Source organism: Callorhinchus milii, unplaced genomic scaffold (genome assembly GCF_018977255.1).
Source record: "Callorhinchus milii isolate IMCB2004 unplaced genomic scaffold, IMCB_Cmil_1.0 Scaffold4, whole genome shotgun sequence".
NCBI classification, from domain to species: Eukaryota; Metazoa; Chordata; class Chondrichthyes; order Chimaeriformes; family Callorhinchidae; genus Callorhinchus; species Callorhinchus milii.
In genome coordinates, this window is record NW_024704745.1 from 80,568,653 (window position 1) to 80,592,506 (window position 23,854).

The window sequence follows — 23,854 nt, forward strand, 5'->3', positions numbered from 1 at the left end:
AGCGGCTGCGGAGTTTTCGGGCTTGGTAAACGGCCTGCAACCGGCTAAACCCCGTCCTCATCTGTAGAGAAATACACCACGCACAGTCACTACACACCCACAGAGACTGCTCCCTCTCCAACGTATAAGGCGCTGGGTCAAATGTAAGGATAATGACCACCGGGAATCCTCGCTTCCCCCCCTCTACCTCTGCCGTCTCTTTGACCCTTACCAAACCGGTCGCTCCCCTCGCTCAGCGGGCACCGGCTGCTTTAGGTCCCCCCCCCGCTCCCACACCACCATCGCCCGCTCCCACACCACCATCGCCCGCTCCCACACCACCATCGCCCGCTGGGCTTTCAGATATTCTTCCCCCGCTCTCAGGAACTCCATCCCAGATTTCCGTCCACTCGCTCCCTCGCTCCTCCCCTCATTCAAGGTCCATCCCAAGACTTGATCACCTTTCCCCTCCCCCCAATCCACCCCTCGGCTCGCACCCTCGGCCCACCCCTCGGCTCAGGTGCCCAGTCACCAATGTTAAATGCCTTGGGACGTCCTCCCGATATGAAAGGCACTGCATTAATGTAAATGGGTTTGTGGAGCTTTTCCCTCAATTCCTCATCTTAAAACCCTCGGCCACATCACCTCTCAACCTCCCGAGCTCCAACAGGTAGATAGATACACACTTAGTATGAATCTGGTCTGAAAGAGATAGAGAGGAGAGAGAAGGAGATAGAGAGGAGAGAGAGAGGATATATATATAGAGAGAGAGAGAGAGAGAAAGAAAAGGACATAGCGAGGAGAGAGAGGGATAGAGGAGAGGGAAAGAGAAGAGGGATAGAGGGGAGGAAGAGAGAGAGGAGAATGAGATAGAGAAGAGAGAGAGAAGCGAGGAGATAGAGGAGAGTGAGAGAGAGGGGGAGAGAGGGGGAGAGAGGAGAAAGAGAACGAGAGAGAGAGGAGTAGGGAGATACAGAAGAGGGGCGAGAAAGAGAGAGATGAGAAAGAGATAAAGAGAGGGAGAAAGAGAGAGGCAGTGTATAGGGCTCAGTACGTCTATGATGTGTAACTCACAGCCATGAAGTTCCTGCGACAGTAATAGCCTCGCCAGTGTTTCTGGATCAACATCACTGAACGTCTCAGTTTAATAAACGTTGACCTGAGGGAAGATTGGCTCCATGTGAGTGTCTGAGCCTCAGCCCCTTCACACTGCACAGGTGTACACCACAACAGGAGGCCATTCTATGCCTGTGCCTGTACCCCCCACCCCCACCCACAAACATCAGCAGTCGGGCCTTCAGCGTCTCTGCCCCCACCGTCTGGATCTCTATCCCACTGTCTCCTCCCCTCCTTCAAGCCTCGTCTCAAGACCCTCCTCTTCGACTGTGCCTTCGGTCACCTTCCTACCCCACCCCTCCACCCCTCCTGATCCCAACTCCCAACTCGGGTCCAAACCCCTCATTGTCCAGCACTTTGGGACGTCCTCCCAACTATGAGAGGAGTTGTGTAAATGTCGTGTTGCTGTTGCTTCATCTTTCACCAGACACTGCCCCATCGCCGTCGTTGCCCCGAGCCAGCCACGGAATCATACAGCACAGAAGGAGGCAATTCGGCCCATCATGCCTGTACCGGCTCTTTGGAAGAGCCACCAACTAGTCCCACTCCCCCGCTCCTACCCCAACTAGTCCCACTCCCCCACTCTTACCCCAACTGGTCCCACTCCCCCGCTTTTACCCCAAATAGTCTCACTCCCCCACTCTTACCCCAACTAATCCCACTCCCCCACTCTTACCCCAACTAGTCTCACTCTCCCGCTCTTACCCCAACTAGTCCCACTCCCTCACTCTTACCCCAACTAGTCTCACTCCCTCACTCTTACCCCAACTAGTCTCACTCCCTCACTCTTACCCCAACTAGTCCCATCCCTCACTCTTACCCCAACTAGTCCCACTCCCCCGCTCCTACCCCAAATAGTCTCACTCCCCCACTCTTACCCCAACCAGTCCCATTCCCCCACTCTTACCCCAACTAGTCCCATTCCCCCCACTTTTACCCCAACTAGTTCCACTCCCCCGCTTTTACCTCATAGACTTGCAAATTTTTCCTCTTCAAGTCCCTATCCAATTCCCTTTTGAAAGTTGTTACTGAATCTGTCAGGCCGTGCTCCAGACTCTAACAACTCTCTGGGCAAAAACATGTCTGCATGTCTCTGCTCTGATTCTTCTGCCAATTATCTTAAATCTATGTCCTCTGGTTACTGACCTGCCAGAGGAAACAGTTTCTCCCCGTCTACTCTATCAAAACTCTTCATCATTGTGAACACCTTCATTAAATATCCCCTTAACCTTCTCTGCTTTAAAGAGAACAATCCCGGCATTTCTCGTCTCTCCACATAACCAAAGTCCCTCATCACTGGTATACCATTCTGGTAAATCTCCTCTGCTCCCTCTCCAAGGTCTTGACATCCTTTAGTGGTGCCCAGAATTGGACATAATAAAGGTTTAGCAGAACTTCCTCACTTTTGTACTCTGTTTCTATTTATAAAGCCAAGGATCCCGTATGCTTTTTTTAAACAGCTTTATCGACCTGTCCTGCCACCTTCAAAGTATGTGAACACCCTGTGCTCCTGTACCCTCATTCCTGGTACCATTCTGATAAGTTTCCTCTGGATCCTCTCCAAGGTCTTGATATCTTGGCAGAGCCTCACCTGTCCTTAAAGCCTCTGACCACTTTCTGAATGAGGATGACCTTGTCAGTGATGGCCTTGTCCCGCTCGATCTCCAGCAACATGTCGTGGTGGTCCTGAAACCAGAGACAGCAAGACAAGGTCACCTCGTCTGACCACTCGCTCAAACCAGTCCTTTGCGCTTGCGAGAGACCCGGGTTTGATTCTCGGGCGGGGCGAAACCTTAGACAAGTTTCTTTACTCCACACGTCTCTGTTTACCAGCAGTGAGTAGGAACCCGGTTGTTAGTTGATCGGTTGATCAAATTTCAGGGGGTAATCTCCAAAACAAATAAATAATAATAATTTCAAATCCCACAAACATGACTATAAAATATATAGTCAATTCACTTTATAGTGTATCCTGTGAAGCACTTTGAGACGTCTCAATGACGTGGAGGGGTTTGAACCCACAACCTTCTGATTCGGAGGAGAGGGAGAGAGAGAGAGATACCGCCGAGCCAGGCTGGCAGTTTCAATCTAGTAAATTATCATTGGGTACTCTCAAACTATTAACATCTCCTGTAGTCACGTCACCCCTAACCTCTGGAACTCTCTGCCTCTACTCTTCCCCTCCTCTCCGCACGCCTCTCCACCTCTCCCCCACCTCCACCACCCCAATTGGTCTTTCAATCTCGCCTTAAACCCTACTTCCTCAACCTCACCATCGCTCCACCCTCCCCACTTGGCGTGCATCCCTGGAATGGTGCAGCGCTCCGAGACGTGACCCAGTGTGAAGGTCTGTGTGTAAACGTGAGTCACACCGGCTGCCCACAAACCAGCACAGAGTTTCAGGGAATAATAAACCCAACCACACCCACCAACTCCGTCTACTTTTCCATAAAAAAGGACTTTCAGCCGCCCCTGTTTACTGGCCGGCAAATCCCAGCAGATGAGCTGGAGATTCCTGGCAGGAAACAGCTCCGTCCCCGAGTCCTCAGCAAAAACACAGCAGCTTCCTGACATTGGGACTGGAAACCACTGATAACTCTCAGACTCCATCCGAGCCGGGGGAAGGGGAAACTTAACAGAGAGCGAGAGATCAGGGGAGCAAGGGGGGGACAGGGGAGCGGGAGCTGGGGAGGCTGGTATTGCTATAAACACTGACTAGTTGACTTTATAGTGTCAGCCCGGCTCAGTGCGTGTCAGCCCGGCTCAGTGCGTGTCAGCCCGGCTCAGTGCGTGTCAGCCCGGCTCAGTGCGTGTCAGCCCGGCTCAGTGCGTGTCAGCCCGGCTCAGTGTCTGTCAGTGTGTGTCAGCCCGGTTCAGTGCATGTCAGTACGTGTCAGTGTGTGTCAGCCCGGCTCAGTGCGTGTCAGCCCGGCTCAGTGTGTGTCAGCCCGGCTCAGTGCGTGTCAGCCCGGCTCAGTGCGTGTCAGCCCGGCTCAGTGTGTGTGTGTCAGCCCGGCTCAGTGCGTGTCAGTGCGTGCCAGTGCGTGTCAGTGCGTGTCAGCCCGGCTCAGTGCGTGTCAGTGCGTGCCAGTGCGTGTCAGTGCGTGTCAGCCCGGCTCAGTGCGTGTCAGTGCGTGTCAGTCCCTCTGAGGCAGGAGGTTGTGGGTTTAAGCCCCACATCAGGACTTGGAGTCACACAGTCTAAGCTGAGGGTCCGGGCAGTGCTGGGGGGGTTGTATTGTGGGAGGTGCCGTCCTGTTCAGGTGGATGTTAAAGATCCCGCGGAGCTGTTGGGAAAGAGAAGGGACTCTCTCTCTCTCACACACACTCTCTCTCTCTCACACACTCTCTCTCTGTCTCTCTCTCACACACACTCTCTCTCTCACACACTCTCTCTCCCTCTCTCTCTCGGGGTCCTGGCAACAATCCCCTAAATCATATTTGATGACTTGCTCCATGGCTGTTTATGGGACGTTGCTGTGTATGAATTAGCTGCCGGGTTTTGCCCACAAAAACACAGTCACATCACTTTACAGTATATCCTGCGAAGCACTTTGAGACGTCTCAACGACATGATATACGCTGTATCAAATGTAAGGATAATTCTGAATTATTATCATATATAGCGTCCTTCAAGGAAGATAAGAGTATCAGCTCTCTGAGCTGCTATGTAACTCTATGAGTTATGGAGCAAACTAACTGCATTATATATTTACATATAATAATTCCTACATTTGATACAGTAGCTTATCATGTGGGTAGGAAGTCTCAAAGCGTTTCACAGGACATACCGTAAAGTGTAGTGACTGTGTATTTTGTGGGCGAACGCAGCAACCGATGTTTGCACAATAATGTTCCACAAACAGCCTTGGGTTGAGCAACCAATTTTATTAGGGGGATTGTTGGCCAGGACACCGGGAGAGAGAGAGAAACTCCCTTCTCTTTTCCAATGGCCCCGCGGGATCTTTAATGTCCACAAACAGATGGGACTCAGTTTAACGTCTCATCCAAAGGATGGATAATCCCACAATACAGCGCTCCCCCAGGGCTGTGTTGGACTGACGACCTGGACAGTGTGAACTCAAACATCCAACATGGGGCTGAAACCCACAACCTTCTGACTCAGAGTGAGCAACCAAATAAACAAATAAACAAACACTGCCAAACCTTGAGGAAGATTTTTGTCTTTCCGATCTGCCAATCACCGGCCCGACCCAAGACCGCGTCCGCTATGCGCTGGCATGTTCCACGTAGGTCCTCCTGAGGGGAGGAGAGGGAGCGATCAACAAGATGTCTATTGGGTTAAGACAAACACTAACACATTCTAATCAACCACACACGGTCACACTGTTTGGAGGAAGGCGACCTGTAATAAACCTGGCATTTGATATAGCGCCTTCTCATGTCTGTCTCAAAGTGCTTCACAGAATACACTATAAAGTGAATTGACTGTATATTTGTGGGTGAAACACAGGGCCAATTGCGCACAGCAGTGTCCCACAAATAGGCGTGGATTGAAGTGACCAATTTTATTCTTGTTTTTTTTCTCGAGGAGTTATTATCAGGCTGTGTGTGGAGTAGGAAACTTGTCCAAGGTTTCGCACCCCCCCTGCCAGGAATCAAACACAGATCTCTCGCCTGCGAGGCGAGTGCTCTAACCACTGAGCTACAGAACTCACAGAACCTATGAAAGCTTCCCTAACGTCTCCACGCTCTCTGCTCAGCAGGCGCTGGCCTGCCCCACGTCCCCCACCCAGCCTGCGGTCAGGCCTTCAGCCTCTCTGCCCCCACCCTCTGGAATTCCATCCCACAGTCCCTCTGCCTCGCCCCCTCCCTCGCCTCCTTGAAAGCCTGTCTCGAGACCTTCCTTTTAGACCGCGCCTTCGGTCACGCTCCCTCCCTGCCCTCCACCTCTCCTGATCTCAACCCGCAGCTCATTCTCTAGCGCATTGGGACGTCCTAACGATGTGAAAGGTGCTGTGTAAATGCCATTTGTTGTTGAATGACACAGTCTGTGTGTTTGACCACGTGCCTGTTTGTAGGCCGGCTTCACCCCAGGCATCAGGACCCTGTAGCGATCCACAAACTCCACAAAGGTGTAGCGGATGGGATAACCTGCCCGTCGGATACGAATTGTCTCCATCATCCCAGAGTATCTCAGTTGTCGCACACACAGCTCCCGATCAAATAGCTGTGACAGGAACAGTCATTAATAACACAATATAAATGAGAATAATAATCAAATAATCCTTATATTTGATATAGCATCTTATCACGTCTTCTAGACGAATCCGTGTCCTTTGGCTTTCGAGGCGAGTGCACTAACAACTACACAACAGTGACTCTTAACACTAATTAATGCAAGGAAACAGTCAGTAATACTCTACCATTGACTTCTTATACTCGTTAGGTTTGATGCAGCGAACGAAGAATGGCTGACAGACACTCAGGGTTCTCATCAGTAAGTCCAGCGACCGCTTAAACTGGCTGCTCAGGGTGGGAGAGCGCTTCCTCGTCTCTGCTCCCTGGGAAAAACAAGTCACCACAATGGAATAATTGGGTGGAAAAATAAAGACGCACACACACACACACACCAGGAAGCAACAGGATCGATGAGAGAGACTTCCCTTCAAAGCACTTGCCAACGTTATCCTGGTCAACAGATGATTTTAACTCTTTAGCACCTTTAGCACCTCGGCTTCGCTCAGTCAACAATACTCTCCGGAATTAGGTAAACAAGATGTCCCCCTCCAGGGAGAGAGAGGACAGTGTTAGAGTGAACACCAGCACAGACATGATGGGGAGAGAGAGAGAGCAGGGAATGGGGTTAGAGTAGAGAGCTCCAATGGGGGAGCGAGTGGGGGAAAAAGCGAGCATCTTTATGAGATTAGAGAGCTCGGGGGAGGGTAAACCAACACAGACCCGATGGGCTCAATGCTCAATGGCCTCCAACACTGACAACCTTTGATGATTTGTTTGTCCACAACACATCAATTATTTTGAGATTTGTTTACAATCCGGAGTCACATGAGGTCAAATCCTGATCCTTCACCTGATCGAGCGACATTCAAGTGTTCACTCCACTGGAGCCCTCCCTTCCCAACTCCCTCCCCATCACTCAGAGACCCTGGACACCACTCCTCTCCACTTGCTGGTCCCCTTCCTCACCTGCCCCTGCCCCCTGCCCTAGCTTCAAAGACAAGACAAACCACAGTCACTACATTTTACAGTGTATTCTGTGAAGCACTTTGTGACGCCTCAACAATGAATAAGACGCTGTATCAAATGCAAGGATTATTATTATTATTATAGAAACATAGGAACGCATTCGTCATCTCAAGCCTCGACTACGGAAACTCCCTCCTTGTGGCCTCCCCAACTCTTCCCTCCACAACCTGCAGATCATCCAGAACTCTGCAGCTCATGTCCTCTCCCGCACAGGCTCTGTGACCCCATCACCCCCACCCTCTCCCGGCTCCACTGGTTCCCCATCCCTCAGAGGATAGAATCCAAAATCCTCGGCCTCACTTTGAAGGCCCTCCATGGCTTTGCCCCCTCCAACATCTCTGACCTGCTGATCCCCTACCAACCTGTCTGCTCCCGCCTTTCAGCAGTCTCCGGCTGCTCCAGGTCTCCCGCACGACCCGCCCCACCATCAGCAGCCGGGCTTTCAGCCTCTCTGCCCCACCCTTTGGAACTCCATCCCACAATCCCTTCCCCTCGCTCCCTCTCTTGCCTCCTTCAAGGCACAACTCAAGACCCTCCTTCTCGGCCGTGTCTTCAGCCGCCTCCTACCCCCTCTGCCCTCCCTCATCCCAACCCTGCTCCCACCCCCCCACACTCGGGTCCTGACCCCTGACTGTTCAGCACCTTGGGACCTCCTCCCGACATGAAAAGCACTTTACAAATGTAATTTTGTTGTTGTTGATGATGATGAATTGGAGGCTATTCTATAAGATCACGGCTGATCTGTACCTCCACTCCAATTACCCGCCTTTGCCCCATATCCCCTGATCCCCTGACCTGACAAACATCTCTCCCCCTCAGTCTGGACAATGTGAATGGATCCACACAGAATCCACAACCTTTTGGGGAGAGAGTTCCAGATCCCCACCGGCCTTTGGGTGAAAATCTGCCCCTGATTTCACTCCTAAATGGCGCGGCTCTAATTTTAAGATGATGCCCTTGTTCTGGATTCCCCACCAGAGGAAACAGTTTCTCTGTAGCTGCTCTATCCCTTTATTATGTTAAACACTTCAATCAGATCAGCCTCAAACCTTCTCAACTCAGCAGTATGAGACAGCAGAGGATCTGAAACAAGCTGTCAGATACATTTGGCCTGCACACCCCAACCTTTCGGCCTCTTTGCCCCCCCTACACACACTCTACAACACCCACATCCTTCCACTTCCCTCCCTGCTTTGAAAATTCTTTGTGAGTTGCAAACCCATGACTGTCCTGTGTTTTGGGACGGGCTCCCAACGGAAAAGACGCTTTATAAATAAATTATTGGCACTGCCTGCTCCATATACCCCACCTGGCCCGCCCCCACCATCGGCAGTCAGCCCTTTCTAGCCTCACCCTCTCTAACCCCATCCCAGAGTCCTTCCACCTCGCACCCTTCTTTACCTCTTTCAGGACCTATCTCAAGACCCTCCTCTTTGATCGTGGCTTCAGTCATCTCCCCACCCCCTTGACCTCCAACCCCCATTTCGGGTGCAAATTCTTCACAGTCCAGTGCCTCCGACATGAAAGGTGTTATACAAATGCCATTTATTGTTGTTGTTTGAGCTCACAGTCCAGGTTGACACCTAGAAGGAGGGAGTTCACTCTCTCTGAGTGTCCTGGCTGACAATCTGCCAGATAAAAAAACGATCTTTCAGTTTGTGGCTGTTTTGTAGGATTTTGCTGTGTGCAAACTGGCTGCCGTGTTCACCCCCCAAACACACTTTACAGTACAGCATATCCCGTGACCCACTTTGAGACACAATAATAATAATAATCCTTGCATTTGATATAGCGACTTTTCATGCCTTCGAGACGTCTCAAAGCACTTCACAGGATAGTGTAACGTGTATATTTTGTGCGTGAAACGCGGCAGCCAAACAGTCGTGGGTTGTGTGACCAAATTATTATTATTATTTATTTATTTTGAAGGGATTATTACCCCTGTAAAAGAAATCCGCCAATCGACCAATAACCGGGTTCCTACTCACTGCTGGTAAACAGAGGCGTATGGAGTAAGGAAACTTGCCCAACATTTCGTCCCGCCCGGGAATCAAACCCAGGTCCTCTCACTTGCGAGGCGAGGCTCTAACCACTGAGCTACAGGACTCCTCCCAATGTGAAAGTCACTGTATCAAATGCAAGGATTATTATAATTAATTATTACAAGTTATCGGAATCCTAGTAGGCAGAGGTGACCACAAACTACTGTACAACAAAGAAGGGGAAACAGACCCAAGATCAGACAAGGAAAGTTCAATGGACAATTCCAAACCACCATAACATTAGGTAAACGGGCCCAGGAGCTAAGACCATATGGAATTTCAGGCTTGTTGACAAGATCTCACACTGAACCCTTTACCTTTTTGCCGTGTGTTGTTGGTGGGCTCAGCGTACCAACTTCATAGCCACAGAGAAACTGAGAGAGACACAGTCAAGGCAGACATTAAAACAGAGCGGAGAGGGTGATAAACAGGAGAAAAAGTAGCAGCCAAGAGAGGCTACTGAGGGAAGATGTAGTCAGTGGTTATAGCACTCGCCTCACAAGCGAGAGGACCCGGGTTTGATTCCCAGGCAGGGTAAAACCTTAGGAAAGTTTCCTTACTCCACACACCTCTGTTTACAGCAGTGAGTAGGAACCCGGTTTATGAGTCAATTGGCGGATGGCATTCTGGGGGTGAGAGGTGACCATGAGCACGGTCAACAAGGAAGGTTTTCAAAGGAAGACGAAGAGGAAGCTGAAGATGGGAAAGTAGGGGCAAGGCAGAGGAATAGAGGAAGAGTGTTCCAGTGTTTCGGCTAATAGCCCTGTTCCAGCTGTTAATTACCCTCGGGGTAAAGAAATATTTCCTGGTGTCTGTCCTGAAATTGCCCTTCACACCCTCTGAACTTATGCCCTCTAATTAACTCTCTGGCCAGCCACCGAGAAGCGCTTTGAGACGTTATTCCTCGCCAAGGGCATTATATACATGCAAGTTGTTATTGTGGCATCTTGGCTCATCCAAAAGGATTTTTCTAGGTTTATTCTCAGTCCCATTTAGGATTGAACCCGGGTCTCTCGCTTGCGAAGTGAGTGCTCCAACCACTGCACTACAGGACTCCCATGAACCGGTTCCGGATCTGACACCAGACATTGTCAACCACCAAACCAGAATCCCCTCTCACACACACACACACACACACCAACACACCGGCAACACCCCCCGCCCACCCCCAGTGCCCAATTCCTCACTCTCCCTCCCCCCCTCTCCAAAAGATGTTGTTACCATGGCTACGTCGGCCTGAAAGATTTGTTTGATGAACTTGTTTTTGGAGGAGTGCACCAACTGAATGATGTCTCCATGGAGAGTGTCCCGGTTCTTCTCCAGGAAACCTGGGAAAGGGATTGGGAGAAACAGAGAAAAACAGAACCCATTAAGTTTTTATTTTATAAATACTAATTGTGACACAGCGTCAGTGGCGCAGTGAGAATATAATAATATAATAATCCTTGCATTTGATATAGCGCTTTTCACATCTTCTCGACGTCTCAAAGCGCTTCACAGAACACACTGTAAAGTGAATTGACTGTATATTTGTGGGCGAACGCGGCAGCCAATTGCGCACAGCAATGTCCCACAAAGAGCCGTGGGTTGAAAATGACCAATTTATTATTGTTTTTGGTTTTGGAGGGACTATTATTAGGCTCTGTGTGGAGTAAGGAAACTTGCCCAAGGTTTCGCCCTCTGCCTGGAATTGAACCCAGGTGTCTCGCTTGCAAGGCATTGAGGCATATGGGGAAAGAGCATTGAGCTGCATTTTAACCGAGTCCCAGTGTCCTGACCCCTCTTTGCCCGTCTTCAGATCACACCTAAAGACCCTTCTCTTCAACTGTGCCTATGGTCACCTCCCCACTCTCCCCATTTCAGTGTCAGGCTCCTCCACCGTTCCGTGCTCCAAGATACTACCAACTTGAAGGCGCTGTGTAAGTGCCAAGTTGCAGCGCTATTGAAAAGCGCAATATAAATGTAGACACTAGTGTAGGTGCTAGGAGTCTCCAAGAGGAAGTTCTCACCTTTTGTTTCGTAGTAGACTATCCCAGCAAAATGGCCAATTCCAAACTGGGTTTCGTAGCTGTTCTTGGGTGGGATGTAATTGGAATTCAGTTTGTGCTGAGAATTCAACTTGTTCAGCATCGTGACATCAGTGCCCTGTTAGGAGAGGAGACACCCCACAAACACACGTCCAACCTCAATAACTCACCACAAAGATAATAATAGTAATCCTCACATTTGTTACAGCGCCTTATCACGACTTCAGGACGCCTCAAAGCGCTTCACAGAATAAACCGTAAAATGAATTGACTGTGTATTTTGTGGGTGAAACGCAGCAGCCAATTGCGCACAGCAGCGTCCCACACACAGCCGTGGATTGAGTGAACAAATTTTTTTTGAGGGGGAAATTATTATCCCTGGAAAGCAATCTGCCATTCGACTAATAACAGGGCTCCTACGTATTGCTTGGTAAACAGAGGGGTGTGCGTGGAGTAAGAAAACTTGCCTAAGGTTTCACCCTGACCTGCCCGGCAATCAATCCCAGGTCCTCTCGCTTGCGAGGCAAGTGCTCTAACCACTGAGCTACAGGACAGGAATATTTCCCCTCCTCCCGACCTACCACCCCCGACCTAAGCCTCTCCGTTCCATACCTTGGGGAACTTGCTCTCTTCGTCGATGAGAGAGACAATGTTCATGGGTTTGAGTGCGATCATGTCCAGGGCCTCCTGATTGTCTGTGAACTCGATGTGCTGCCAGTTGATGTTCTCCAGGTTGTACTCCTCCTGCTCCAGCTTGAACACGTGACGCACAAAAAACTGCTGCAGGTTCTCGTTGGCAAAGTTGATGCAAAGCTGCTCGAAGCTACGGGGAGAGAGAGAGAGAGAGGTGGACACATAGAGGGTGAGTTAGCACTGCACAACTCTCAGCATCTGGAATCCCCCCCATTGGTTGTCCCATCAATAGGAAAACTTTCACTCATTCCACCACGCCCAACCCCCCACTCTCCACTCGTCCATCCCAAAGCCCCTCCAACTCAACGCTCTCTCTCTCTCACCTCGTTCAAGGCCCATCTCAAGACTGACCTCTTTGACCGGGCTTTCGGTCACCTTTCCTGCTCCTCCCATCCCCTCCCCTTGGCTCCCACCCTCAGCTCAGATGCAGTGTCAAGCATTTTGAGACGTCCTGCCCTCTTGACGTGAAAGACTCTGTGTAAGTATGAATTATACTTAATAATCGTCCCGTGTGCTCTCTCTTTCCCTTTTTCCTTTTCAAGTAAATATCTAATTCCCTTTTCAAAGTTGTTATTGAATCTGTTTCCACAAACGCTGTGCGTTCCAGACCGTAACAACTTTCTGTGTAAAAAAAGAGCTCCTCGTCTCCCCTCTGGTTCTTTTACCAATTATCTTCAATCTGTGACCTCTGGTTACCGACTCACTCTCCAGAGGGAACAGTTTCTCCATCAAAACCCCTCAGAATTTTGAGCACCTCTGTTAAATCTCCCTTTATTAACCTGCACTTTTTCCTTTTCCAACCCCTATCCATTTCCCTGAGGAAAGCTCCGATCAATCTCTGACCTGTTCACATGGAAGTTCTCAAATCCAAAGATGTCCAGCAAGCCAATGGACCTGCGAAGGGCCTTGGGCTCATTGGAGGGCGGCTTGTAAATGGCTGCGTTAATCTTCTCCACAATCCACACAAACAGCCGGCCATAAATGCCCTGAGAGAGACAGCGGATCAATAATAATCCTTACATTTGATATAAAATCTCTGACTGTCCTCACAAATTACATTTACGCAGCCTGTCACATTGGGAGATCAACGACAACAACAAATTACACTTGAAGGAGGCAAGAGAGGGTGTGGTGGTGGGACTGCGGGTTAGAGTTCCAGAGGGTGGGGGCAAAGAGGCTGAATGCCCGACTGCCAATGGTGGGCTGGGAAGTGCGGGGATCTGAAGCAGCTGGTGTCCACCAAGCGGAGGGAGCTGATATGGGGTTAGAAGGTCGCAGAGGCAGTGGGGGAGCAAGACAGTGGATGTCCTTAGGCGTTGGACAGTCAGGGCAAGGGTTGAAATCATTGTATCTTTAGGCAGAAACAAAAACAAGTTTTCCCCCAACCCTCAGTCAACCCTCCCCGAGCCCAGAAATGGAGAATCTCTGCTCCCCTCCCTCCACCATGGGTTCTCCGCACCCCCCCACATCCCCCCATCCCACCTCCTCTATGTTGAATCTAGACATCAAGACCCCAGCAAGCACGAGCTTCCCACCTTCACAAAAGCATCTCGAACATCGAGCGCCTGGTCCATGTTGAGTGGGGTGGAGACTGTCTCGCCGCGGGTGATGATTGTCCGGCTGGTCAGGCAGTTCTGTAGATCCTGAGCATCAACCTGTCATCACAACAACAACAACACGTTACATATACACAATGACAAAGGGACTTAAGTTATGTGGAGAGGCGAGAGAAGCCAGGATTACTCTCCTGGGAGCAGAGAAGGTGAAGAGGAGTTAATAGAAGTTTTCAAATGATGAGGGGATTCGATAGGGTGAACAAAGAGAAACTATTCCCACTGGCGGTGGGTCGGTAACCGGAGGGCTCCGATTTAAAATAGTTGTTAAAAGAAACTGGGATACTGCAGCCCCTCCTGGCTCAGGAACTGGACTAGAGACCGTCACAGGTCACCTTGGGGCCAGTTCAGCTCCGGAGGAGACCTCGCTTAACTACGACTGAGGATTGGGGGATGACAGTCAGTAGTTGATCCTACATTTTAATAGAGTTATGGAAAGCACAGTGAGGTGAGGGGCTGAGGGGGGGGAAGAGAGTGAGGAATGGGCAGTCGAGCAGACAATACATTCACCTCCAGGAGTGACGCGGCTGTGGTCAGCTGTGGGGAGTAAACCACTTCACATGAGTCCAGGTTATCATACACACGAGCTGCAAGAAGAGAAAAGCAAAGCAAATTAATAATAATAATAATCAATCACCATCATCCTCTGTGTTCAGCCCTCTGTTGGTTAGGATCGGCATTGCAGGACTTCGCATCTGAGGAGTGTGTTCTAGCCTCACACACATCATCATTAATAATAATAACTTACATTTGATACAGAGCCTTATCATGTCTTCGAGATGTCTCAAAGCGTTTCATAGGGTCCACTATAAGGAGTAGTGACTGTGTATTTTGTGGGCGAAACGCGGCAGCCAATTGCACACAGCAGCGTCCTACAAACAGCCGTGGATTGAGTGACCACATTATTATTATTATTTATTTTTGGAGGGAATATTATCCCCGGAATTGCAATCCGCAAATCAACTAACAACCAGGTTCCCCTCTCTGCTGGTAAACAGAGGTGTGTGGAGTAAGGAAACTTGCCTAAGATTTCGCCCTGACCTGCCCGGGAATCAAACCCGGGTCCTCTCGCTTGCGAGGGATCTAACCATTGAGCTACAGGACTCGATAGACTTTAGACATACATTGGCTCCATTCTGGGTATGGTGAATCTGTACCAGCTGTTGCCCATCTACACGGAGGAGCAGAGCCGCTATTACACCAATGAGAAGATCGTAACAACTCGCTTTGTAAAAATCTGTCTCCTGGTCTCCCGCTCGGGTCCCTTTACCAGAGGAGGTCTGGATCAGGAAACTGGTCACTCACGTTCATACGTCAAGTTGCCCATGTGTAGAATGGAGGCCATGAGTTTGCAGATCTCCCAGTTCTCGGTGTCAGTAAACATCAGGACCTTCATGGCTGAGCGGATGTTGGCATATTCTTTATTATCGTCTCGTCCGTCACACGTGGTACAGCTCCCCTGAGGGACAGGGACAGAGATCAACTATAGTCACAACAGTTTAACAACAGCAGAATTTGCTGGCCAAAGAAGACCAAGGTCCATCTAGTTTGCCTTCCACCATCCTGGCAGTCGCTTGACATAATAATAATAATAATAATCCTTGCATTTGATATAGCGCTTTTCACGTCGGGAGGACGTCCGAAAGCGCTTCACAGAACACACTGTAAAGTGAATTGACTGTATATTTGTGGGCGAACGCGGCAGCCAATTGCGCACAGCAATGTCCCACAAACAGTCGTGGATTGAAAATGACCAATTTATTAATGTTTTTGGTTTTGGAGGGATTATTATTAGGCTCTGTGTGGAGTAAGGAAACTTGCCCAAGGTTTCGCCTGGGATTGAACTCAGGTCTCTCACTTGCAAACGAGTGCTCTAACCACTGAGCTACAGGACATGTCGTGTCCCCAAATATACACTGTCTCCCTTGATATTATTTCCCAAAGAAATCAATCTAATTTGTTCTTGAAACAAACACTTTTTGCCTCACCAGATCAGCTGGATATTAAATATATATTAAATTTACATTCACCGTCCACCCTAACGATGGTTCAAACCCACACTTATCAGATGTCAACCAACCAATTAGTGACTATGTTCCTTGGGGAACAGGGGTAAGTGGGTCTCTCAGTCCCAAGGTGACATGCTTGGCAATGGAATATTGAAACCGAGCCAGTCCTCTGTGAAGGTCTCAGTAGCCCTGAGCCACTCAGCTCCTGGTAACCCCACAGCCAAAGCCCTAACGGGGAGGGTGGTCCTCGCTGGACAAGCAGCGGGAAAGCTTGGCCAGACAGCGATAGCAATGGCCAAGCTGTGTGGGTTTAGCCGGTTAGACTCCAGCAGTTACCCCAACGCACACTCTGGGCCCCCCCCCCCCCAAGCCTTGGCTCTCGCCAACCTGCGCCTAATACTCTCCGGAATTAGGTAAGCAGGGGGCGTCCCCGAGAGAGAGAGAGAGGAGAGAGAGAGAGAGAGTGCATTCCATTTCAACAATCTCTCTCTGGGATTTCCATGTGTAGGTGGGATGTAGGGAATTCTCAGTTGGGTTTGGAGACTCTTAATGATGGTGATGGGTTTGAGTGTGTGTCAGACACCCGACTGGTCACGGTGATGGGTTTCCATGTGTGTCGTTTACACCGTGAGCCACACGTCGCATCAAGGGGAGGAAGGAGGTGAAAGATGACTAGAAGCGCGGTCAAAGAGGTTCATCTCGAGATGGGCCTTGAACGAGTTGAGGGAGGGACGGAGTTGGAGGGAATCCGGGATGGAGTTCCAGAGAGCGAAGGGCAGAATGGCTGAAAACCCACCAACCGATGGTGGAGAGGACAATAATAATAATAATCCTTGCATTTGATATAGCGCGTTATCACGCCTTCGAGACGTCTCAAAGTCCTTTATAAATGCAAGTTGTTGTTTATCCAGCTGGGACCATGCTACACATAAGGCCTTTGGTCCTAAAAACCTAATGACTAAGACCACACAGAGGGTTGGCTGAAACCCACCAACGCTTTGCTGTTTGTATCAGGATAAGCTGTGTATAATGTTAAACCCTCTCACAGCACTTTGTGGGGAATTGCCAACACGTGTAGTGACTGTGTGTTTGTAGATGTAGCCTCACCATGGTCAGATAGTTGTAATCCGTGGCCTTCCCCAAGCCAAGCCTCCGCTTCTGTTCGGAGGTCATTCCCTTCAGCATACAGTAAAATATGTGATAGTTCCTCTCAGATTCAGCCTGGCAGCGAAAGGTAATAATGATAATAATTGCATTTGATAAAGCACTTTTCACATCGGGAGGTTATCTCAAAGTGCTTCGCAGAATGATAATAATAGTAATAATAATAATATCCAACCTTGCATTTGATATAGCGCCTTATCACATCTCCAAGATGTCTCAAAACGCTTCACAGAATAAACTGTAAAGAATATTTTGTGGGCAAATACAGCAGCCAATTGCGCACAGCAGTGTCGCACAAACTATTATGGATTAAGCGAACCATTTTTTTTCAAGAACAAATGATTATTATCCCTGGAAAAGCGATCCAACAATTGACTAACAACCGGGTTCCTACTTACTGCTGGTGTGTGGAGTAAGGAAACTTGCCTAAGGTTTCTCTCTGCCCAGGAATCAAACCCAGGTCTCTCGCTTGCGAGGGGAGTGTCTAACCCCTGAGCTACAGACTGCACAGAAACAAAAAGCTGAATTCAATCCTGTCTTCACCCGGGCCCCAAAATTCCTCCCGATCACTCGCTGAAGCCCGCGGTCGCTGTCTGGGACTGGCCTTGGACACTATGATGGGCGCTACAAATTGTTGTTGCTGCCATCTCTCTCTCTCTCCCTACCTGCCGGCAGACACGGGATTTCTCCAGCAGATACTGCTCGATCTTTGCCCCCTCGATGGCTCCTCGCTTGTTGAAGTGGATGTCAATGTATTTGCCGAAGCGACTGGAGTTATCATTGCGAATTGTCTTAGCGTTTCCAAATGCTGGGGGTAAGGGGAGGGGGGGGGGGGGGGGGGGGGGGGGAGGGGAGAGAAAGGGAAAGGAGAAAAAAGAGAGGAGAGAGCGAAAGAAAGAGAGAGATAAAGGGGAAGAAAGGGAGAGGAGAGAGAGAGGAAGGGAGAGAGAGAGAGAAGGAAAGGAAGAGGGGGCAAAAGAAAAAAACATTAAATCAAATTACATGGAAACTATTTCCTCAAAGTCAAACCAACCTCATTCTCCATTAACAAATCTTGCAGTTGATTCAGCACCTGATCATGTGGTTGAGGCATCTCAAAGCGTTTCACAGGATATACTTTTCCAAAACAAGCGGGTCTAGTCTTAAAATTAGAACCAGGACATTTAGGAGGGAAATCAGGAACATTTTTTCACTCAAAGGGGGTAGAAATCTGGAACTCTCTCCCCCAAACGCCCGTGGATGCTGGAGCCGTGGAGCCATCCACACCTTCAAGAGTGAGGTCGATAGATTGTTGGGAGGTCACGGGATTCGGGATATGGGGAGAAAGCGGGAGATTGGAATTGAAAGGATTGGTTGAAGTACAGATCAGCCACAATCTAATTAAATGGCGGGACAGGCTCGAAGGGCTGAATGGCCTCCTCCTGGTCCTATGTTCCTATACTGTAAAGTGGAGTGACTGTATATTTTGTGAGCGAAAGCAGAGTCCCACAAACTGTCGTGGATTGAGTGATTACTTTTTTTTTTGAAGGGATGATTAACCCTAGATACCGATCCGCCAATTGACTAACACAGCCCAGCCTGGGAATCGAACCCGGTCCTCTCGCTTGCGAGGCAAGTGCTCTAACCACTACACTACAGGACCCTATGTAAACCCAAGCCGGGCCCAGTAGTTGTGGTGTGTGGATGCCATGTACCACCAGCAGCTGAGCTCAGCTCTCACCTTCCAGAATGGGGTTGGCTTCCAGCACCTGCTGCTCAATCCACGAGTGTTGGCCACTGATGGCTGCCAGGAACTGGAGAATCAGCTTCGTGCTCTCAGTCTTCCCAGCCCCAGACTCCCCACTGCAACAGAGAGCATCACAGCCATGTCACCAGCCACCTCTACTGGGCAACTAGCCACCTTCACTAGGCAGCCAACCACCTCCACAATGCAGCCAAACACCTCCACAATGCAACCAGACAACTCCGACTGGGCAACCAGTTACCCCCACTATCCCAAAGCGCTGGACAGTCAGGGATTTGGACCCGAACTGGGAGTTGGGATCAGGGAGCAGGGAGGCTGGAGGGCAGGGAGGGTGGGGTTAGAAGAGTGGCCGAAGGTGCGGACAAAGAGGAGGGTCTTGAGACGAGTCTTGTAGGAGGCGAGGGAGAAGCCGGAGGGACTGTGGGATGTAGTTTCAGAGGTGGCGAGAAGCTGAAAGCCTGACGCCAATGGTGGGGTGGGCCGGGCGGGGAACATGGAGCAGCCCAGAGCTCACTGAGGGGAGGGAGCGGACAGGTTGGTATGGGGTTAGTCGGTCTCAGAGGTAGGAAGAGGTCAGGCGCCGTGGAGGGCCTCTCTCCCCAACCCTCCCCAACCCATCCTGAGGACGACAGACAAACCTTATGATACAGCACTGGTCCTTGCTATTGCGTTGCATGTTGGAGTAACAGTTGTCGGCGATGGCGAAGATGTGTGGGGGCATTTCCCCAATCTTCCTGTTGGTGTAATAGCGGATCTGCTCCGCCGTGTAGATGGGCAAGAGCTGGTATGGATTCACCGCAACCAGAATGGAGCCAGTGTACGTCTAAAGGGAGTGGGTGGAAAGAGGAGATATACAGGTGATGAGTCCATACCACACAGATTCCACTCCAGGATTTTACAGTTCAATGGGAGGTCCTGGATTGAAGATCATTGGCAAAAGGATCAGATGGGATACAAAGAGAATATTTTTGACGCAGAGACTTGTTATGGTTGGAATGCCCGACCTGAACAGTTTGTGGAAACAGATTCAATAATAACTTTCGAAAGGGAACTGGATAAACACTAGGGAAGTTCTGCTAAACCTTAATGAGTCACTGGTCAGCTGGAGTATTCTGTCCAATTCTGGGCACCACTAAAGGATGTCAAGGCTTTGGAGAGGATGCAAAAGAGATTTACCAGAATGGTATCAGGGATGAGGGATTTGAGTTTTGTGTAGAGACGAGAGAGGCTGAGATTGTACTCTTTAGAGCACAGAAGATTAAGGGGATTTGATCAAGTAGTTAGGGGGAAACTGTTTCCACTGGCTCGGTAACCATATTAAAGGTAATTGGCAAAGGAACCAGAGGGAGACAAGGAGAATTTATTTATTTTTGCGGTCTGGAACGCACAGCCTGAGAGGGTAGTGGTAGCTTTCAAAATGTACTTGAAAAGGAAAAAGTTGCAAGGTTATGGGGTAAGAGTAGGGGGAGTGGGAATAGTTGGGGAAAGAGTAGGGGGAGTGGGACTAGTTGGGGAAAGAGTAGGTGAGTGGGACTAGTTGGGAAAAGAGTAGGGGGAGTGGGACTAGTTGGGGAAAGAGTAGGGGGAGTGGGACTAGTTGGGGAAAGAGTAGGGGGAGTGGGACTAGTTGGGGAGAGAGTAGGGGGAGTGGGACTAGTTGGGGAGAGAGTAGGGGGAGTGGGACTAGTTGGGGAAAGAGTAGGGGGAGTGGGAATAGTTGGGGAAAGAGTAGGGGAGTGGGATTAGTTGGGGTAAGAGCAAGGGGAGAGGGACTAGTTGGGGTAAGAGCGGGGGGAGTGGGACTAGTTGGGGTAAGATCGGGGGGAGTGGACTAGTTGGCAGCTCTTTCAAAGAGCCAGCACTGGAAAGATGGGCCGAATGGCCTACTTCTGTGCTGTAATATTCTATGATTCCATGAAGTGCAACAAGATGGAAAGTCGTGGCTCCAGAGACCACCACAAACGGTTTCCTTCAAAGCCCGAGGCCTTGCTCTTCCCTACCTCTGTGACCTGCTAACCCTAATGTAGACTTGCTCTCCGCTCACCAGGCTCCGGCCTGCTCCACGTCCCCTGCCCATCCCACCATCGGTGGTCGGGCCTTCAGCCTCTCTGCCCCCACCCTTTGGAAGTCCATCCCACAATCCCTTCACCTCGTCCCTTCTGTTGCCTCCTTCAAGGCACGACTCAATCCTGTGCACATTCCCCCCCCGCCATCACACACTTGGGTCCTGATCCCTGACTGTTCAGCGCCTCGGAAAGTCCTCCCGAAGTGAAAGGCGCTTTACAAATGTAATTTTGTTGTTGTTGTTGAGATAGACTTGACGGGGAGGAGGGGGGGAAGGCTGTAAGGGGTGTCAGTTGACTATGTCAAAACACACAAAGCAAACAAGATGCGGGTTACAGGGCTAATGAGGGGCAGATGGTTTGATGGTTAACACACGTTGATACCATGTGATGAAAGAGAAAATCACAAGTCACCAGTCAGAATGTCATGCAGGAAGTGTTATGTTAGCAATGGTGATGACGCCGTCACAAGATGGATGCAATGCAATGCAGGGACTGGTTGACGTTGCCATGTAAGATGCACGTGTCCCCCAGTGGGTGTGAGCGTCAATGCCACGGGAAACCGTGGAGACAATGGCTGATACATTGAGGCTGGTGCACCATACTTACCCTTCCTCCACAGTTTGTCTGTAGAAAGAGTAGGGGGAATGCACAGCGTCAACAAGGCAGGGGCCGGGTGGCAGAGGGCAGGCAAGTGGAGATCCCGTAGTGTAGTGGTGAGTGCGCTCACTTTGCAACCGAGTGGAACCGGGTTCCATTCTCAGGCGAAACCTTAGGGGCAAGTGTTTTGCCCATAAAATACACAGCGCCGGGTGGGTTGTGGGGGGGCGAGCACTGTATTGTCGCTGGTGCCATCCTTTGGATGAGATGTTAACTCTCACTCCCCGTCTGTACCTGTTCAGGTGGATGTTAAAGATCCCGCGGGGCTACTGGGAAAGAGAAGGGAGTTTCTCTCTCTTGCTCCCCCTCTCTCTCCCGCTATCCTGGACAACAATCCCCAGAGAAAATTGTTTACTCACTTCAAGGCTGTGTGGGGGGGACACTGCTGTGCACAATTGGGCTGTCACATTTATTATAATAACAGCAACAATAATAATCCTTACATTTGATATATGTTTATTATTGTGATAATGATCACATCTTTGAAACATCACAAAGCGCTTCACAGAGTATATTGTAGTGACCACGTTTTGTGGGTGAAACACGGCAGCCAATTGCGCACAGAAGCGTCTCACAAACAGTCATGGGTCGAGTGACCAATTTATTCTTTTCTTCTTTTAAAAAATTTAAGAGATTATTACCTCCAGAAAGTGATCCATAACCGGGTACGTACTCACTGCTGTAAACAGAGGGGTGTGGAGTAAGGAAACTTTCCTGAGGTTTCTCTCTGCCCGGGAATCAAACCCGGGTCCTCTCGCTGGCGAGGCGAGGGCTCTCACAACTGAGCTACAGGACTGCACATTTACCTACAAATACACAGTCACTCCATTTCACTGGGTACCATGAAGTCCTTTGAGACGTCCTCCCGATGGGATAAGGCGCTATATAAAATGCAAGGATTCGTTTAGATTTATACCCTCCAGTTTCAGACTTACCAACAAGTGGAAACAGCCTATTAATGTCCACCTTAATGAATTCTTTCATAACGTTAAAACTCTGTCAGGTGCCCTCACAATTGTCTCCTGCCCTGGCACCTCCCTATCGCTCTGACCTGCTTACCCCCCACTCCACTATCCGCTGCCTCCACTCAGCCGGCCTTGGCCTCATGCTTGTCCCTCGTTCCCTCCGCTCCGCCATCAGCATCACCATCCACTTTCAGCCGCAACGCACAGAATCTTTGGAATTCTCTCCCTCAATCCCTCTGCCTTGCCCCTTCCTTCCCCTCTTTTAGAGGGGAATTCAAGATCCTCATCCTCACCTACAAGGCCATTCATGGCCTTGCTCCCTCCTACCTCTCCGACCTACTATCCCCCTACTTACCTGCCCATACCCTCCGTTCCTCTGGCTCCGGTCTGCTCCACGTCCCCCGCCCCAACCGCCCGACCATCGGTGGTCGGGCCTTCAGCCCCGAGGCTCTGGAACTCCATCCCCAGTGCCTTCGCCGCTTCCTCCCTTTCCTCCTTCAAGGCCGGTCTCAAGACCTTTCTCTTTGACCTTCAGCCTTCAGCTCCCCTCTCGACTCTCTACCCCCTCCTCGCTCCCTCCCTTCCCTCCCCTCACCCTGACCATTTCCCCCCTCCTCGCTCCCTCCCTTCCCTCCCCTCACCCTGACCATTTCCCCCCTCCTCGGGTCCCAACCCAACTGTCCAGCACCTTGGGACGTCCTCCTGACGTGAAAGGTACTCTATAAATGAAATCTTGTTGTTGTTGTTAGATTACGCTTGAAGACCTTCCTCTTCCACCGTGCTCAGGGTCACCTCCCCCCCCGCCCGCGGCTCGATGTCAGGCTCCGCTTGTTAAATGCTCCGAGACACTGGCCTGTGTGAAGGGCGCTGTGTAAATGTAACTCATCATCATTTCTCCAGAGAGAAATTCTTCGACCTGTCCAATCGTTCCTGATAGCTGTGTGCACTCATCACCGGTAATATCCTTGTAAACCTACACCGCCGCCTGGGATTGGGTTACTTAATCTATTATTTATTAATGTCCACATAACATGTATGAAGTACATCCTTCAACCAGGTTATTAATTTTAGTATCAGTTTCTCCCTGATTGGGCCGGGCTTATAAACCGAGGTCCTGTCTGTGTCTGTCGGGTAGACGTTAAAGATCCCACGGCTCTACTCAAAAACAGAAGGGAGTTTCCCTCTCTCTCCCAGTGTCCTGGCCCCAATCCCCCAATAAAATTGGTCAGTCGCTACACGACTGTTTGTGGGGATGCTGCTGTGCTCAATTGGCTGCCACGTTTCGCCCGCAAAATATCATCAGACAATTCACTTTCCAGAGAAAAAATACAGGACAAAGCTGCAGAATGCATTCCTCTAGTTTAATTAAAAACCAGCTGACGTCCAGACACACACAACAAGATAGAGGACAGCCAGGTCTGAGGAGGAAGATTCCATTTCCTGGGGGCGAGTGGCCTTGTTTAACTAACCTCCTCATATATATATATGTTCACTGAGCTTAAGAGAATCCAAACCAAAATCCCACATCTGTACTTCCACCTACACATGGAA

The 23,854-nt window shown here is 50.0% G+C and overlaps 1 protein-coding gene across 1 annotated transcript in view; it reads right to left on the reverse strand.

The window, feature by feature from the left end:
• The window catches only part of LOC103191016 (unconventional myosin-VIIa-like), a 45,820-nt gene that overhangs the window by 4,254 nt on the left and 17,712 nt on the right, over window positions 1-23,854 (reverse strand). Inside the window, exons 5-22 of the mRNA XM_042334439.1 lie at window positions 21,288-21,305; window positions 19,254-19,438; window positions 18,592-18,713; window positions 17,537-17,679; window positions 16,815-16,928; window positions 15,004-15,157; window positions 14,209-14,285; window positions 13,621-13,740; window positions 12,929-13,071; window positions 12,005-12,215; window positions 11,375-11,510; window positions 10,587-10,693; window positions 6,483-6,620; window positions 6,128-6,286; window positions 5,263-5,355; window positions 2,687-2,781; window positions 1,054-1,138; window positions 23-61 (exon numbers count right to left, since the gene is read on the reverse strand). Of these exons, the coding sequence (XP_042190373.1) occupies window positions 23-61; window positions 1,054-1,138; window positions 2,687-2,781; window positions 5,263-5,355; window positions 6,128-6,286; window positions 6,483-6,620; window positions 10,587-10,693; window positions 11,375-11,510; window positions 12,005-12,215; window positions 12,929-13,071; window positions 13,621-13,740; window positions 14,209-14,285; window positions 15,004-15,157; window positions 16,815-16,928; window positions 17,537-17,679; window positions 18,592-18,713; window positions 19,254-19,438; window positions 21,288-21,305 (2,139 nt within the window). The remainder of the gene's footprint in view (window positions 1-22; window positions 62-1,053; window positions 1,139-2,686; window positions 2,782-5,262; window positions 5,356-6,127; window positions 6,287-6,482; window positions 6,621-10,586; window positions 10,694-11,374; window positions 11,511-12,004; window positions 12,216-12,928; window positions 13,072-13,620; window positions 13,741-14,208; window positions 14,286-15,003; window positions 15,158-16,814; window positions 16,929-17,536; window positions 17,680-18,591; window positions 18,714-19,253; window positions 19,439-21,287; window positions 21,306-23,854) is intronic.